The sequence below is a fragment of the Pogoniulus pusillus genome, chromosome 15, assembly GCF_015220805.1.
Source record: "Pogoniulus pusillus isolate bPogPus1 chromosome 15, bPogPus1.pri, whole genome shotgun sequence".
NCBI classification, from domain to species: domain Eukaryota; kingdom Metazoa; phylum Chordata; class Aves; order Piciformes; family Lybiidae; genus Pogoniulus; species Pogoniulus pusillus.
This window is the reverse complement of record NC_087278.1, coordinates 25613519-25631748: the sequence shown is the minus strand read 5'-3', so window position 1 is coordinate 25631748 and position 18230 is coordinate 25613519. Positions and strand designations below refer to the sequence as shown.

General features: G+C 48.6%; 1 protein-coding gene across 1 annotated transcript; it reads left to right on the top strand.

Annotated features, from left to right (window-relative positions):
* Nucleotides 1–6779: 6779 nt before the first annotated feature.
* On the top strand, nucleotides 6780–17988 carry LOC135181600 (killer cell lectin-like receptor subfamily F member 1). Its single transcript, XM_064154839.1, has 7 exons — nucleotides 6780–6861; nucleotides 8727–8804; nucleotides 11147–11245; nucleotides 12514–12654; nucleotides 15053–15204; nucleotides 16351–16463; nucleotides 17859–17988. Exons 1-7 carry the CDS (start codon nucleotides 6780–6782, stop codon nucleotides 17986–17988), a joined length of 795 nt encoding a protein of 264 aa, XP_064010909.1.
* The last annotated feature ends 242 nt before the right edge of the window (nucleotides 17989–18230 follow it).

Genomic DNA, 18230 nt, shown 5'->3' with positions numbered 1-18230 from the left:
TTCTGCAAATGCCTCTTCCCATGAAGTGATGAATGGTGTCAAACTAGACCTTCTTCCCCTTAATCTCATCTTCTCCAGGCTGCCTGGACCCTGACTCTGGCACATCCTCACCTCCTTAGCTGCTGTCCACTGGATTTGTACCAGCTTGTCAATGCCTCTCTTGAAATGGGATGCTGAAAAGGATCTGAGGTACTGCATCTGCTGAACGAAGTGAAATAAGTGCTTGATAGCTGTGCTTTTCTTCACCACTGCAGACTCTCCTTCTGCACTGGGTTTTCACTGTCATGCTGCTTGTCATTTTTAGGGACAACAGTTTTAAACCAGAGCAGGGTTGGACATTTGGACATTCTTCATGGTGAGGGCAGTGAAGTACTACAACAGTTTGCCCATGGACGTGATTGAAGCCCCAGCCCTGGAGATGACTCAAGGTCAAACCTAATAGGGCCCTGAGCAGCCTGGTCTACTTAGACATGTCCCACCAAAACTAGGACACCCTGTTTGCTTCCCACCTACTCCAAGCCCTACCTGCTGAGCATGAATCTACTGGCATGGAAACACTCATCCTGCAATCTGCAAGTACTGCTGGCTCAATAAGTCCTTTTTGGGGGTCTTTTCCTTGGTAAACCAACAGGTTTGCTCTGTTTAGATGACTCTCTTTTTTTACTGCAATGTGCACAGAGTTTCATTTATGGCAGGAAGTATCTTTGATTGCAGCCCTATCTCTGATCATGTCTTCTGGGTGCTGCTCTTGCACCTCCCTGCACATACAGGCTCTGCTGTCACGCAGGGTTTAGGACTGGAGATTCACTCATGGGATTCACTCAGGTTAGCTTGGAAGTCTCTGCACTGCAGCCCAGGCTCATTTTGTTGTCAGAGCAGAGGTTCAGGCTCTTCAAAATGTGCACCATGAGGCAGCTGGAAGCCCGGGATGTGCTGCCTGTTCTGTGGCAGAGGGTGCTGAGATCTGCTTTGCAGCCCACATGGCTGTTTTCAGTTGGCTTTTGCCTTTGCTCACACTGAAGGACACAGTCACACCCACAGCAGTGTTATCTGCAGCTGCTGTCACACTCACTCCGGGCAGGAGTGGAACCAGTAACTGTGCTAACACCAGAACATGACTAAGTGGCATTACACAGCTCAAAGTGGAGAATCTGTGTGCAGTCAGGTGGGGAAAACCACGAACCTGCTTTTGTCTGCCTCAGCAGAGCCACTGAGGCTCCAGAGTGCCAAACTCAAAGCAATGCGTAGAGGGAGCCTGCACAACTTTCCTCACAGAGAGGTCCTAACCAGCAGACAGCTCTGTGCTCTGGCAAACAGGCTAAAACCATCCCTGCCACCCTCCCTGAGATGTGGCTGACTGACAGACAGCAAGCTCTGCTCTGCCACAGGCCTCAGCAGCGTTTGTGTCCTGCAAGCTAAAGTGGGAGCAGTGCTGTTTGACATCTCTGTCAGACATGGACAGTGGGCTTGAGGCACCCTCAGCAAGTCTGAGCATGAAACCAGTTGGGTATGTGGGGTGGTTGATATGCTGGAGGGAAGCGTGGGGCTTCCCACCAGAGGGACATGGACAGGATGGAGAGGTAAGCCCAAGCCAACCTCATCAGGTTCAACAAGGCCAGGTGCAAGGTCCTGTACCTGGGTTGGGGCAATCCCAAACACAAATCGAGGCTGGGTGAGGAGAGGAGAAGGACATGAGCATGTCAGCTGGTGATAAACTCACCATGAGCCAGCAGTGGTCACTGGCAGCCCAAAGGGCAGCTCTGTGCTGGGCTGCATCCTAAGCAGGGAGAGCAGCAGCACAGGGAGGGGATTCTGCCCCTCTGCTCTGCTGAGACCCCACCTGCAGCACTGCCTCCAGTTCTGGTGCCCCCAGCATAAGAGGGACATGGAGCTGCTGGAGTGGGTCCAGAGGAGGTCATCAGGATGATCAAGGGTCTGGAGAACCTCCCCTGTGGGAACAGGCTGAGAGAGTTGGGACTGTTCAGCCTGGAGAAGCGAAGGCTTTAGGTAGACCTTAGAGCAACCTTCCAGTACCTGAAGGGGCTACAGGAAAGCTGGGAAGGGACTTTTTCCAAGTGACAGGAAAGGGAGTTTTCCCAAGTGTTTGTAGTGACAGGATAAGAGGGAATGGATTGAAGCTCAAGGAGGGCAGATTTAGACTGGAGATGAGGAAGAAATTCTTTCCAGTGAGGGTGGTGAGACACTGGCACAGGTTGCCCAGGGAAGTCATGGATGCCCTTTCCCTGGAGGAGTTCAAGGCCAGGCTGGATGAGGCCTTGAGCAACCTGTTCTAGTGGGAGGTGTCCCTGCCATGGCAGGGGGTTGGAACTGTCTGATCTTTAAGGTCATTTCTAACTTAAAGCATTCTGTGAATGTTAGGTAAGGGGGTGAGATGAACAAAGAGGATTAGGCAGGGCTCTATCTGGTGAATCCAAAAGATGTGAGCCGGTAGCAGATCCTGGGAGGAGTTAAGCCTCGTGGGTGGCCAACCCACAGTACAGCCTGTGAAGATGCATTTTGGTATTCCATGGCTCTTTTCCCCAGGAGTAACAAACCTGAGAGACTGACATCTGAATGTGAAAAGATGACAGTGGATGATGAGCAGGCTGAAGCACTGCCTGCTTTTGAAGCACTGGTTTTGCAAAATCATAGAATCATAGAATCATAGAATCAACCAGGTTGGAAAAGACCTCCAAGATCATCCAGTCCAACCTAGCACCCAGCCCTAACCAATCAACTAGACCATGGCACTAAGTGCCTCAGCCAGGCTTTTCTTGAAGACCCCCAGGGACGGTGCCTCCACCACCTCCCTGGGCAGCCCATTCCAATGCCAATCACTCTCTCTGTGAAGAACTTCTTCCTAATATCCAGCCTATACCTACCCTGGCACAACTTGAGACTGTGTCCCCTTGTTCTATTGCTGGTTGCCTGGGAGAAGAGGCCCGCCAGTGGCACAAGCAAAAGGTCTGTTCAGATTCTGGAGACACTCACGTGGTGAAGGTGCAGCTGCAACCCTGTCTGAACAAACCAAAGCAACTCTCTCCTGTGGAATTTGTGTGTATTCCTTAACAGGAGCCTGCCAGCTTGTCTGCAGTGTTCTGCTAGGGAACGGACAAGAGGGTTACAGAGAAGCCAGAGGTGGTGTCTTCTCAAAGGGGCAGAAGCAATGGGTAGAAGTTGCAGCCCTGAGATCATGATCAGGCAGAAGGAAACCAGATTCTTACTTTATAAGATTGGAGCAGCAACCACAACGCGTTCACAGGGAGGCTATGGGATTGCTGTCCAAAGGGATCACTAAAATCTGCATGGATAAAGCCCTGAATTACCTGATCTAACTGGAGTCAGCCCTGCTTTCAGCTTGGGTTAGACTAGAAGACTGCAGAGGTCCCCTCTTCTCCAGAGGACTCCATGATCCTGCAGGCTGACAATGAGCTCATCCCTGCAGACCTGCCCCGTTCTGAGTGGAATCATAGAATCGTAGAATCAACCAGGTTGGAAGAGACCTCCAAGATCATCCAGTCCAACCTAGCACCCAGCCCTGTCCAATCAACCAGACCATGGCACTAAGTGCCTCAGCCAGGCTTTGCTTGAACACCTCCAGGGACGGTGCCTCCACCACCTCCCTGGGCAGCCCATTCCAATGCCAATCACTCTCTCTGCCAACAACTTCCTCCTAACATCCAGCCTAGACCTACCCCAGCACAACTTGAGGCTGTGTCCCCTTGTTCTGTTGCTGGTTGTCTGGGAGAAGAGGCCACCCCCCACCTGGCTACAACCTCCCTTCAGGTAGTTGTAGACTCATGGGCTGCAGAGAGGGAGCTTTCCGTTGCCTGTGTGGGCAGTGAAAGTCACCTTCCTTTGTATAATCAGCCCTAACGGTGAGCACAGCACTTAGACTTCAAATAGGAAACAAGAACCTGAACTCCTTATGGCTGTTCTATGAATTTGCTCTGGAAAATAGCTGCATGCACTCATCACTTCCTTCAGGCAAGTGGCAATCTGCGAGATCACAAAGGATATAACTGCCTGGGCTGAGGTCACTCCTGTGTCTGAACATGTGTTTTTCAAAGGAGAGGGGAGGGCAGGGCAGAGCAGGGACACATCTTCACCCAAACCAGAAACACTGGGGGTTTTTCCACTAGCTCAGAAAGACCTATGCTTATACAAACCATACAAGATTGTATCTTGATGGTTTTGAATCATTTAGGAGACAATGATCTGAGAAAAGACTGCTTAGGTGTGTATCTGGGTGCTGGAGCACCTCTGCTACAAGGACAGGCTGAGGGAGCTGGAGTTGTTCAGCCTGGGGAAGAGAAGCCTCCAGGCAGACCTAATAGCAGCCTGCCAGTACCTGAAGGGGGCTACAAGAAGGCTGCAGAGGGACTGCTTGCAAAGGCCTGCAGGGACAGGACGAGGGACAGTGGTTTGAAATGAAAGAAGAGCAGATTCAGGTTGAATGTTAGGCACAAATTCTGCACCATGAGGGTGCTGGAACCCTCCAACAGGTTGCCCAAGGAGGCAGTTGAGGCCTCAACCCTGGAGGCATTCAAGGTCAGGCTGGACAAAGCTCTGGACTACCTGATCTAGTGGAGAATTGGACTAAATGGCTTTTGAAGGTCCCTCCCAACTCAATGCATTCAATGTTTCTATATGCAATGATGGCAAGAGAGAGTTCAAGCAACCATTTCGGCCTTCCAGATCTCCTTTATGGACTGAAGTTTCAACAAAACCAAATCAGGAAAGTAGGTTTTTGTTTGCATTTTTGTTTCAGGTTTTGGCTTTTTTTTTTTCCATTTCAGAACCTAAATCTCCTGCTGTACAGGATGGTGAGAAGCTCAGGAGGAAGTGTCGGGAACTGATTCAGCCAGGGGAGAGTTCTGTTGCATGTTATGGCCAGGATGTAGGTTAGCACGAAACAAACATTCTCAATATCCAGTTAGCAGTATCCACATCTGCATGCTGATCACTTTGTGGCTGATGACAGAGCACCAATGATCTAGGCGGCCAGGAACTTTTACTTGAGAGGCACTTCTGAGTAATCTGTTCCATGACTAGCAAAGGCTCTTTTTCCTTTCCCTAAACCTTTTTGTTTCTGCACTGAACACTCTTACTAATGCTGAAAGTAAGAAGGAGAATGGTCATGAGTGGAATATTGCAACAACAAACTTTTCTAGAGTTTTTTAAGTCCCATTGAAGGTAACAGAAAAAGCAAACAGGATCTATCACAGGATAGAATCACAGAGTGGTTTGGCTTGGAAGGGACCTCCAAAGGTCATCCAGTCCTACCCACCTGCAGTCAGCAGGGACATCCTCCACTAGATCAGCTTGTTCACAGCCTTACCAAGTCTGATCTTGAATATCTCCAGGGATGAGGCCTCAACTCCCTCCCTGGGCAACCTGTTGCAGTGTTGCAGCACCCTCGTGGTGCAGAGCTTGTTCCTCACATCCAGTCTAAATCTGCTCTTCTCTCATTTCAAACCATTGTCCCTCATCCTGTCCCTGCAGGCCTTTGCAGACAATCCCTCTGCAGCTTTCTTATAGCCCCCTTCAGGTCCTGGCAGGCTGCTGTTAGGTCTGCCTGGAGCCTTCTCTTCCCCATGCTGAGCAACCCCAGCTCCCTCAGCCTGTCCTCAGCAGAACAGAAAACCGCTTCTCAGCTGAAAATGTCGGGACTGTGCACACACAGGACTTTGTGTGTTCTGAAATGTATGTTTAGGTTTTAGAAGGGCTGTAAGTTTCATTTCAGATCTCTGGGGATTTTGGGTGTTTTGGGCTGTTTCTTTCCGGAACAGAAGACAAAAACACTGCCACCAAAATAACCTGCAGCTGACACAGGCGTTGTGAACTAGGAGTTAAAGGCAACTCAGGCTTTCTGCCTGGGGAGTTGCTGGCTCAAGCAGCAGGTGGCTCAAGCCCTTGTAACTGCTGTTACAGCAAAGTGCTGAAGCATTCTTTTAAAAGGCATTGCTCACATCACTTTACCATGAGGGTGCTGGAACAGGTTGCCCAGGGAAGTTGTTGAGACCCCATCCCTGGAGATATTCAAGATCAGGCTCGACAGGGCTCTGAGCAAGCTGATCTGGTGGAGGATGTCCCTGCTGACTGCAGGGGGTTCTACTATTTGACCTTCAGAGGTCCCTTCCAACCCAAACCTTTCTGTGATCCTATGATATTACTTTATCTGGAGTTAAATTTAAAGGATCAGTAATATAACCTAAATTCAGTTGTTAAGCCATTATGGTAATCAGTGGAAGAAGCAGGCTAGAATTTGAACTGTATTTTTATAGCTCTAACTGTGGTTGCAGTTGAATTAGCCCCACATCACCTTATACTTCTATATATCCTGTTTGTCTTCCTTTTAGGTGAAGAAGATCATGCATGTGGGCATAATATATCCACAGGACAGATCTGTACTGTGGTAGCAGCAAAAGTTTTGTTCCCTTTTTTCTTATTCCTTAGAAACTTTGCTCTGCTTCGGCCAACAAGAAATGGTTTATATTAATAAAAATACTGGGGTTATATCTTCTGGGGTTTCTTTTTTTTTGGTGATGTATTCTGAAGGGTAAGAGCTGACACAAGAAGAGTCAGAATGGCGGCTGAAAATAGGCTTTGAAGCTGTATTGAAAGAAGTAACTTCCTTCCTTTGATCTCGTTGCTCAGCCTTCCTCATGGGCATAGCACGGCATATGTACACTTCTGGAGGCAGGCAAAGGCAATACAGGTTGCAACCCACTGTGTTAAGCCAGCTCTTTCCATAAGCCAGAGGGACTTGCTCATCAATGGCAGATGAGATCACATATGCAGACGTGGTGATGCTGCCACGGGAAAGGCAGCAGCTTCCTGCTCGGGCATCGGTTCCAGGTAAAACCTCTCCTCAGCCCTTGGTCATCCACTGTTTTCTCGCTGTTTCTCTACCTCTCTCTTTCTCTCGTGCTTTAAAACCTGTCACTGATACCAGAATAATGCTATAAAATGCTGCAGAGAAAGAGTGAAAAGTTGCAATGGGTGCAAGGGATCACCACGGAATACAAATCGGCAGAGCTGCTCCTCAGTCAGTATCACTGTGGGGTATTATCTCAGTCCTGATTGCCTGCTCTAACTAACAGACTCAGAAGCAAAAAATGCTCATTTCTGAATATGGGGCATCATCTTTATTGGTTTTTTAATATGAACCTCACCTATGGGGACAGGCTATGAGAGCTGGAACTATTGAGATTGGAGAAAAGAAGGCTCTGGGGAGACCTTAGAGCAGCCTTTCAGAAAGACATGAAAGGACTTTTGACAAGGGCTTGTAGTGTAAGGATGAGAGGGAATGGATTGAAGCTTGAGGAGGGCAGATTAAGACTGGAGATTAGGAAGAAATTCTTTCCAGTGAGGGTGGTGAGACACTGGAACAGGTTGCACAGGAAGGTCATGGATGTGCCCTCCTTGGAGGTGTTCAAGGCCTGGCTGGATGAGATCTTGAGCAATCTGTTCTAGTGGGAGGTGTCACTGTCCATGGCAGGGGGATTGGAACTGGATGGTATTTAGGGTCCCTTCCAACCCAAACCATTCTTTGAAATCTGATGAACAATCTATTAGAATATGCTCCATAAAATGACTGTCTAGTCTGGAAATCTGACCAGTGATCTGATGTCTCTATAGAATAGGAATAGTAAATTAACTCATGTCAGAATACCAGAGGCAACCCAAAGTGCAGACAGTCATTGAAGGAAGCACTGCATTACTGCTCTTCCTCTTTCATTTTCCAGTAGGGATTTTTCCAGAATCACATTTTCAGTCCAAAAGTCATCCAGTCCAACCCTCCTGCAGTCAGCAGGGACATCATCCACCAGATCAGCTTGCTCAGAGCCTTGTCCAGCCTCACCTTGAATATCTCTAGGGATGGGGCCTCAGCTCCCTCCCTGGGCAACCTGTTGCAGTGTTGCAGAACCCTCAAGATGCAGAACTTGCTCCTAAAATTCAACCTAAGTCTGCTCTTCTCTCATTTCAAACCATTGTCCCTCATCCTGTCGCTGCAGGCCTTTGCAAACAGTCCCTCTGCAGCCTTCTTGGTACCGGCAGACTGCTATTAGCTCTGCCTGGAGCCTTCTCTCCTCTGGCCTGAACAACCCCAGCTCCCTCAGCCTGTCCTCAGAGCAGAGGTGCTCCAGCCCTCTGATCATGTTTGTGTCCCTCCTCTGGACCCACTCCATTAGAGGGCTCCAGAGCAGGATGCAGCACTCCAGGTGGGGTCTCACCAGAGCAGAACAGAGGGGCAGCATCACCTCTCTGGACCTGCTGCCCGCACTGCCTTTGATGCAGTCCAGGACTGCTGCAGAAGCATCTCTCTGAGTTGCAGTTTTCTGTTTGGAGTCTCCCTGCTCCACGAAGTGGTCACCACCATGCCCTTTAAGCCCCTATGACATGACACCAAATAGGATGTTTCTTATGGATAGCAGCCAGGTCTTACCCATCCCTCAGGCAGTCTGTCTGCCTCCTGGTACAGCCACACATGACCCAAGTAGTTCAAATGAAGGTTATGGAGGAGGCTTTTAGTTACTTCCTGGCAGCAGCAGGAAAATTTAAGTCATCATCTTATCTGTTGTTTCTGACCAAAAAGAAAAAGGAAAAAAAAAAAGCTGAACCAGCAGCTCTGGAAGCAGAGGTGCAGGCCTCTCCTTTATTGTTTCTCCACTTCATGGCTTGCACAACCACAAATGTCAGCATTTCCCTGCTCCTTACAGGAAACGCCATCACTTACGCTGAGCTGCCTGTGAAGCTGAAACCCAAAGGGAGCTGCAGTCCAGAGACCTCCACCTCTGGTAGTGTGCTCTTTTGTTTGATTGTTTGTTACCCATTAGAGATCACAGAATCACAGCATCACAGAATGGTAGGGCTTGGAAGGGACCTCCAAAGATCAGTCTGATCCCTGCCAGAGCAGAATCACCTATAGTAGGTCACACATCCAGGTGGGAGGTGGTTGAGGCCACATCCCTGAAGATACTCAAGGTAAAGAATGACTCCAGAGAAAGAGACTCCACAGCCTCTCTGGACAGCCTGCTCCAGGGCTCTGACACTCTCAAAGTGAAAAAGTTTCTCCTTATGTTCCCATGGAACCTATTCTGCTCCAGCTTGCACCCATTGCCCCTTGTCCTGTCACTGGACATCACCAAGCAGTGGAAATGGCACCCTGACCCCAAACCACCTCAGTTCATCCTCTTCCTGAGTGCTTCACTCTCATGAGCTAATGCTTGCCAAATAGCCACAGAGATGTTTACTCAGATGTTCTTCACTGGGCTGTGGTGTCACCACAGGGTATTTTGCTTTCTCTTTGCATTCAGTTAAGTTGGTTTTCAGTTTTCACACGTTAATACGGGAGAAGGAGACCAGAGAGGAGGAACCAACTGAAAGGGCAAACATAAAGCCCATCTTCAAGAAGGGAAAAAAGATGACCCTGAGAACTACAGACCAGTCAGTCTCACCTCTGTGCCTGGCAAGATCATGGAGCAGACCCTCCTGAAGGCTCTGTTAAGGCAGATGGAAAACAAAGCAGAGGTGATTGGTGGTAACCAGCAATGGCTTCACTGAGGGCAAATCATGCTGACAAACTTGGTAGCTTTTTATGATGAAGTCACAGCAGGAGTGGAGAACGGAAGGGCAACTGACATCATCTACCTGGACCTAAGTAAAGCATTTGACTCTGTCCCACATGACATCCTGGTCACCAAGCTGGAAAAACATGGACTTGATGAGTGGAGCACTGCTGGATGAGGAATTGGCTGGATGGCTGCACGCAGAGAGTGCTGATCAACAGCACAATGTCTGCCTGGAGACCAGTGCCAAGTGGCATCTCTCAGGGGTCAGTGCTGGGACCAGTGCTGTTTAACATCTTTGTCAGTGATATGGACACAGGAATCAAGTGCACCCTCAGCAAGTTTGCAGATGACACCAAGCTATGTGGCACAATTGACTTGCTAGAGGGCAGAGATGCCATCAAGAGGGACCTGCACAGGCTGGAGAGGTGGGCCCAGGCCAACCTCATGAAATTCAACAAGGCCAAGTGTAAGGTCCTGCACCTGGGTCTGCACAAACCCAAGCACAGATACAGGCTGGGTGGGAAATGGTTGAGAGCAGCCCTGAGGAAAAGGACCTGGGGGTCTGGGTTGATGAAAAGCTCAACATGAGCTGGCAGTGTGCACATGCAGCCCAGACACAACCCTGTGCTGGGCTGCAGCAAGAGCAGTGTGGCCAGCAGGGCAAGGGAGGGGATTCTGTCCCTTTGCTCTGCTCTCATCAGACCCTACCTGGAATACTGAGTGCAGTTCTCGAGCCAAGAAGGACAGCAAACTGTTAAAGCCAGTCCAGAGGAAGCCACAAAGATGCTCAGAGAGCTGCAGCAGCTCTGCTATGAGGACAGGCTACAAAAGTTGGGGCTCTTCAGCCTGGAGAAGAGAAGGCTTTGAGGAGCTCTTACAGTAGCCTTCCAATATCTGAAGGGGGCCTACAGGAAGGCTGGGGAGGGACAATTTACAAGGTGTTGTAATGACAGGATGAGGAGTAATGGGTTTAAACTGGCAGAGAGGAGATTTAAACTAGATGTCAGGAAAAGGTTCTGTACAGTGAGGGTGGTGAGACACTGGCACAAGTTGCCAGGGACGTTGTGGCTGCTCCCTCCCTGGAGGTGTTCAAGGCCAGGCTGGATGAGGCCTCGAGTGACCTATTCTAGTGGGAGGTGTCTCTGCCTATGGCAGGGGGTTGGAACTGGATGATCTTTGAGGTCCCTTCCAACCTAAACCATTCTATGAACCTACCACAGACCATCCCAAATACATTGCTCTGGATTGTTCTGCAGGTTCTTGCAGGGTGTCAGTGGGTAGATGGGAGGAGGCAACTCCTGGGAAGCCCAAAGAGGAGCAATGGAATCGTTAGTGGCACTGTGGATCAAAAATCACTTGCTTTTTCTGTCTTTTTGATTTCACTTTTATGTATGCAAAGTGGATGCAAACTGGTCATAAGTGAAATGTGCCCACATCCTTCACACAGCAGACTGCCTTCAGCAGGTGGTTTCTCTGTTGTTTCCATGTAAGAAATGGAGATTCATAAAGCAGTGCTGATTTCAACAGGACAAAGACCTTAATCTGCTCTTCCTCCTGCCTCCCTCCAGGCTGCCAGCACAGGCACTCAGTCTGGTTCTACACAGCAGTGGCCCTGGGAGTCCTTGTGCTCGTCCTGCTAAGCATCATAGTCATGCTAGCCAAGCCATGTGAGTAATTCCTACCACCCACTTCATCTCTTTGCTGTATGTGTGACTGAGCTTCATGAGCAGAATGATGTCAGGAGAAAAATTCTTGTAGGGTTGCAGTACAAGTGTCAAGTTATACAGGAAAATTAATGGAGCATCCCAAAGGGAGAAACTGGCATCTGTCACGGACATAACAAGCATATAGTGCAGATGGAGGGGAGCTGCTGCAGTCTGCTGTGTCCTCAGTGATGCTGAGAGGCTCTAGAAGCAGATTGCATAGAGTCAGAGGTTCACAGAGCTGTTTTGGTTGGAAACACCCCTTAGGATTACTGAGTCCAACCATGCTCTAACTTGACCAAGTCTGGTGCTGAATCACATCCCTCAGCACCACATCTTTGCTTCCTGAAGCATGCCCAGGGCTGGGGATTCAATCAGCACCTGGGTGGGGCTCTTCCAGTCCTTGAGAACCTTATAAATGAGGGATTTTCTTCTAATATCCAACCTAAACCTCCTCCCCTGGTGCAGCTTTCAATTCATTATGAAAAAAGATCCTTCTGCCTTACAAGATAAAAGTTGCACACATGATGATTCTTTGAGATCATTTCACTTAAGTACTTGAGATCTGAACAAATAAAAGTCAAACTTCAGACAAATTCATTTAATCACATTTCCTTGGTATTAGCAATATCATAACCCATAGCAAGTTTGTAGTGGTAGGACAGTGGGCAATGGCTTTAAATTTGAGAAAGGCAGATTTAGAGTGGAGATTGGGAAGAAATTCTTTACAGTGAGAATGGTGAGAAACTGGAGGCCAGGCTGGATGAGGCTTTGAGCAACCTGGTCTAGTGGAAGGTGTCCCTGCCATGGCAGGGGCTTGGAACTGGATGATCTTTAAGGTCCACTACCTGAAGGGACATTGCAGCCAGGTGGGGGGTGGCCTCTTCTCCCAGGCAACCAGCAATAGAACAAGGGAACACAGTCTCAAGTTGTGCCAGGGTAGGTATAGGCTGGATGTTAGGAGGAAGTTCTTCACAGAGAGAGTGATTTCCCATTGGAATGGGCTGCCCAGGGAGGTGGTGGAGGCACCGTCCCTGGGGGTCTTCAAGAAAGGACTGGATGAGGCACTTAGTGCCATGGTCTGGTTGATTGGATAGGGCTGGGTGCTAGGTTGGACTGGATGATCTTGGAGGTCTCTTCCAACCTGGTTGATTCTATGATTCTATGATTCTATGACTACATCTCCTTGACCCTCTTGTTAACCATGATCTTTTTTGTTGTTGTTGTTCAAGTTTTGAAGGGCAGAGCTGGAAAATCAGAAAGCTTGTCCCAGCATGGTGTAAACAGCAGTGGCAACCATATTTTGCCTGAGAAGACTGTCTCAGTGGTGCTTCTGAAATGGCTCATGGAGGAACTGTGTGAAGATGGGCAGGGTGAGGAAAGTCCTTTCACAGCAGAGTTGGAAGATGTGTTGTATGTGCACTTCTGTTGTGTCTCTTCCCCTTTCTGTGACACCTGTAGTTTAGGAGAACTCACTGGCAGAATCACAGAATGGTAGAGGTTGGAAGGGAGCTCTGGAGATCATAGAGTCCAACCTAAAGCAGGATCACCTAGGGCAGGTCACACAGGGACACATCCAGGCAGTTTTGGAATGTCTCCAGAGAAGGAGACCCCACAACCCTGCTGGACAGCCTGCTCCAGGGCTCTGCCACCCTCACAGTGAAAAAGTTTCTCCTTCTGTTCACTCCCAGGCAACCAGCAACAGAACGAGGGGGAACAGTCTCAAGTTGTGCCAGGGGAGGTCTAGGCTGGATGTTAGGAGGAAGTTCTTCACAGAGAGAGTGATTGGCATTGGAATGGGCTGCCCAGGGAGGTGGTGGAGTCGCTGTCCCTAGAGGTGTTCAAGAAGAGCCTGGCTGAGGCACTTAGTGCCATGGTCTGGTTGACTGGATAGGGCTGGGTGCTAGGTTGGACTGGATGATCTTGGAGGTCTCTTCCAACCTGCTTGATTCTATGATTCCATGACATGGAACTTCCTGTGTGCCAGTTTGTGTCCATTGCCCTTTGTCCTATCACAGGACACCATTGAAAAGAGCCTGGCTTCTTCTTCTTGACACCTGTCACTCAGATATTTGCAAACATCTCTCAGTCTTCTCTTCTCCAAACTAAACAAGACACAGCACTCAAGCAGAAAGCAGAGTACGAGGTGCACCCCATTTGCTCCTGTGACGACCATTGTGGAGTACTTTGAACCCAGACAGTCTGAGCAAAACTACCCTGCACCACAGATGTTCTGTATCCCTGAATTCAAACAGGAACAACGAGGCAACAATGAACTGCAGTCATTTCCTCAGCAGCAGCTGAACTTTGAAGATCCTCTTGAGTTTCTAAACACCATGAGTGATCCACATCCAAGAGACTACACTGCACTGCCCAGAGGGCATGGTGTTCCTGTAGAGAAGTGATGACAGTATCCAAACTAACATTTTAATGACAGTATTTTTCCTCCTCCTTTGCTGTAAACAGTTTCTGGTACTTTCTTTACATTTCTTCCTGCCAGGCCTTGCTGTCAGCAATATCATATAGAGTAGCTCATCTCATTGCCCTGGAGAATGCTTTCCAGACAATAATTGGTCACAAAGAGTGGGAGGGACTCTAGCTCTTCTATCCTTTATTTTCCCCCAAGGATTAGGAAAAGACCCTCCTGCTCCTCTCACTGTGGATCTCTTGGGTCTGGGGAAATGTTAATGCTTGTCTATGGACTGAGACCAGTGATGTTAACTTTGAAACATTAGAGGAAGCCAAGACAGACAATGCAAGACAGGAGGTGCTCCTCCCAGATGCTCTGAGTGAAATGGGAGGTAGCAGTGCTTCCCTTATGTCACACAGGTCCTTCAATAGCTCCATGAGAGTAGTTTGGATGGCTTTTCTGCCTGCATTTTCCAGTCACATCATGTGCCAAATCCACAGAGTTCACAGCACAGTATCACAGAACCATTCAGGTTTGGAAAGACTTTTGAGATCATCAGGTCCAATCAAAACCCTTGAGATCATTACGTCCAACCATCAACCCTACTCTACCGCGTTCATCACTAAACCATATCGCTGAGTGCTGCATCTAAATGACCTTTAAACACCTCCAGGGATGGTGACACCACCACCTCCCTGGGCAGCCTGTTCCAATGTTTGGCCATTCTCTCAGGGGAAAAAAAATATCCTAATGTGTAAACCTCCTCTGGTGCAGTTTGAGACTGCTCCCTCTTGTCTGTCACTGATGACCTGTGAGAAGAGACCAGCACCTACCTCTCTCCATTGTTCTCTTCGGGTAGGTGTAAAGGATGATAAGGTCTCCCTCAACCTCCTCTACTTCATATTAACCAGTCCAAGTTCCCTCAGCCTTCATCAGACTCATTCTCTGTGCCCTTAACCAGCTTAGTTGCTTTTCTTTGAACCCACTCCAGCAGCACACTGCTCCAACATGCCACATTGCACAGTGCCTGCTAGCAAGTACATCATGTGGGAGGACCAGATGTGTCTCTGCAATCCCCTATGTCCTTCTGGTGCTCTTCACTGAGTAGGCACACAAGAAGGCAGAGAGCCTGGTGACATGCAGTGGGAGTGCAAAAGTATGCAGCATCATGGCAGGGGAGTTAGCAACTGGGGAGTGGCACTGGAGCCTTCAAACCTCCCTTTGCATGCAGAAAACACATGCTTGGGACTGAAGACTGGCCACTTACAGACCAACCAGGCAAGCACATGAACACAAAATGCTAAAAGGAAACTGGAACAAAATCAGGGTATGAGCTAATAGTTCCCTCTCTCCACCCACAGAAACAACATGTGAGCTGTGTCCACCTGGGTGGCAACTCCACAGAGGCAGATGTTACTACTTCTCTGAGGAGGCTGTGAGCTGGGATGACAGCCAGAGAAACTGCTTGGCCAGGAAATCCCAGCTTCTTGTCTTTGAAGATGAAACTGAGATGGTGAGATGCATCAGCCTTAAACTCTGCAACAGGCATCTGCCTTAGTCAAACCTTTCACCTACATGGCCCTGGTGTCAGGCATACCTGCAGGCAACTGCAGAGCATCTGATTCTCCATGGGCAGGAGCTTGTTTTGAGAGTGGCAAGAGTAGGGCTGAAGAGAAATGTAAGAGATGCAAAAATGGAAGCTAGAGTAGTTTTACTGAGGAGGAAATCCTCAAGGCTTCCCAACCATTTCCAGTGCTTTGCTTTAGGAAGGCAGGTCTGATTGAACCACTAAATGGAAATTCAAAGAGCAAAACCTCCTTCTCATTTTCCTTTGGGATAATGAATAGCAAGAAATCACCAAATGGCTCTTCTGATAAGCTCACCATCCCCTTTTGCCTTTTACTTAAAAGACCAGGCCTTGCATCCTGGTTCATCAGGGTGAGGAGAACCACTGAGGGTTTTTCTGACAGGAAGCTACCAAACCAGAGTGCCAGCCTGAACAGAATATCTGTGGCTGGTCACAAGCATGTGGACCACTGTAATGTTTTACCATGGCTGCCTCTCTGCCCTTGCTTTTCATGAGAGGGAGTATATAGAATTGTAGACTCATTAATGCTGGAAAAGACCTTTAAGATCGTCAAATCCAACCATAACCTAACTACCATGACCACTAAACCATATCCTGAAGCACCACACCCACAGCTTCTTGAACACCTCCAGGGATGGTGACTCCACCACCCACCTGGGCAGCCTGTTCCAAGCCCTCACCACTCTCTCAGTAAAGAACTTTCTCCTAATGTCCAATCTAAACCTCCCCTGGCACAAACCCATTTCTTCTCATCCCATCGCTGGCTGCTTGAGAGAAGAGACCTACACCAGCCTCACTCCAACTTCCTTTCAGGTAGCTGCAGAGAGCAACAAGGTCTCCCCTCTGCATTCTCTTCTCCAGACTAAATGAGCCCAGCTCCCTCAGCTGCTCCTTGTACGATGCACTCCAAACCCTTCACCAGCCTCACTGCTCTACTCTGGTCATGCTCCAGAACCCCAATGTCTTTCCTGTCCTGAGGCAGCCAGAAAACCTGTGCAAGAGGCAAGGCAGTGACCTGAGCACCGCAGAAAATCTCTGCTATTGGGTAACATGACTCTGCTTGTTCCACAGGAATTTATAGACAACAAAGAGAAAGATACCAAATACATCTGGATTGGGTCAAAGATGCAGGACATGAAAACACAATGGAGTTCAGCTGCAGATCCCAGAGCCAAAGGAAACAGGTGATAATTTGGTGAGGGTTGGGGGGAGAAGCTGTCTCTGGCAATATCGAATGGGTGGTTCCCTGCACAGAAATACAACTCTGAATTCAAGCTCATTTGCCAAATCACAGATTGATCCCTGCAGCTCTAAGCACCTACTCGGGTCTATTTCATGGCCAGTTCCAGGTTAACTGGTTCCTGATGGGCACCTTTGGGAACAGATTTGTTTTCTGCCTGCAGGACTAACCACACTCAACTTCACATCTATATTAGTACAGACAGACAGCAACATACACTGCTCCCACTGAAAGCAGCCAACAAATCCTCTCACTTCACACACTGTGTGTTGACTTCCTCCTTTGAATGTGACACTTGCACATCCATGCAGCTGAAGGATGCTTCCCCTCCCTCTTACAGTGCCTGTAGTTCAGCATTTTGGCTGCAGGTAGAGGTTTTTTCCTCCAAATGACTCCTCTAAGCTCACCATCCCCTCAGAAATGGCTACTTTACCTTAAAGACCAGGCTTTGAAAGTCAGGTCATCAGGGTGAGGAGCATCACTGAAGGCTGTTTGACAGATGACAGGAAGCTAACCAGCCAGTGCACCAGCCCAGATGGAAACTCTGTGGCTGGTCACAAGTGCATGGGCTGGTGTAATGGGCTGCTCCACCATGATAACTGCCTCGGTTCTAGTTTAAATTCCCAGAGACTCAGATAAAGTTGATAGAACCAATAACAACTTTATAAAGTGCCCTTCCCTCTTCCCCTTCTTTCCCAAAAGACAGGGATTAGATGGAGAGAGAGAGAGAAGTAAGCACACCCAAATAAATCAATCTCACTCGATTTGGAAGTTAAAAAGTTTAGCAATAACTTTAAAAGGAATCTGAGGTAGGGAGGTTACAAAGGAAACAGGGAAGGGAAAGCAAAATACAAAAGGTATGAATACAACCCGAGTTTGTGATGGTGGCTTTGGCTGCCTCGTGGGAGAGGGCCACGTGGTAAAACAGCTGGTAACGGTGGTATGATCGAGGCAGAGAGCAGAGTGATGCAGAGAGCGAGCAAAATAGGCAGTCCCCCTGCTTTTATGGGACTGGAAGGGGGAGTGGGCTAACCATCACCTGGTGGTGTTCAGAGCCAGCCCTGGGGAGGGGTCAAGACCCCTAGGACCAGGTTCAGGGTTACTCCCCCTGGAGTGCTAACCCTATACAATAACTCAGACTGATACTTCTGAGCATCCATCCCTCAGCAGCCAGCATTCTGTTACAAGCACTCATCTCACCTATGCGTGGCTGTTGGAGCTTCAGTGGGTTACTGAACGGGCATCACCCAAACACCTCACGCAGGATATTATCAGTATTTTTGTCCAGGACTGAATTTAAAGCTGACAACTCTCTGCATCCCTTTTGTTCTCTCACCAGCATAGCTGAAAATAGAGAGGAGACTGAGAACTGTGCCGTTTACAGAAGAAAGGACATGATCCAAGAGGATAACTGCCAGACTCTAAAGAAGTGGATCTGCAAGAAGAATGCAACTTTATTGATGCTCTGAGCCAAGCTGTCAGACAACAGGCAGAGCTTTCTGTCAGAATGTAATGTAAATAATTTTCTGAGGCTTATGCAGAAATTTGTACTTTGCCCTAAGACTTTGTCTGATGCAAAGAAGGAGCTCAGAAGCTGCAAGGAGTTCATGTGAATGTCACACAATAGGACTGCAAGTCAGCATGTGTGGATTTAGGAGGGCTGAGCCCTCCCACAGACAGATGTAGGCAGCAACTGCCTCTAGGAAAGGGC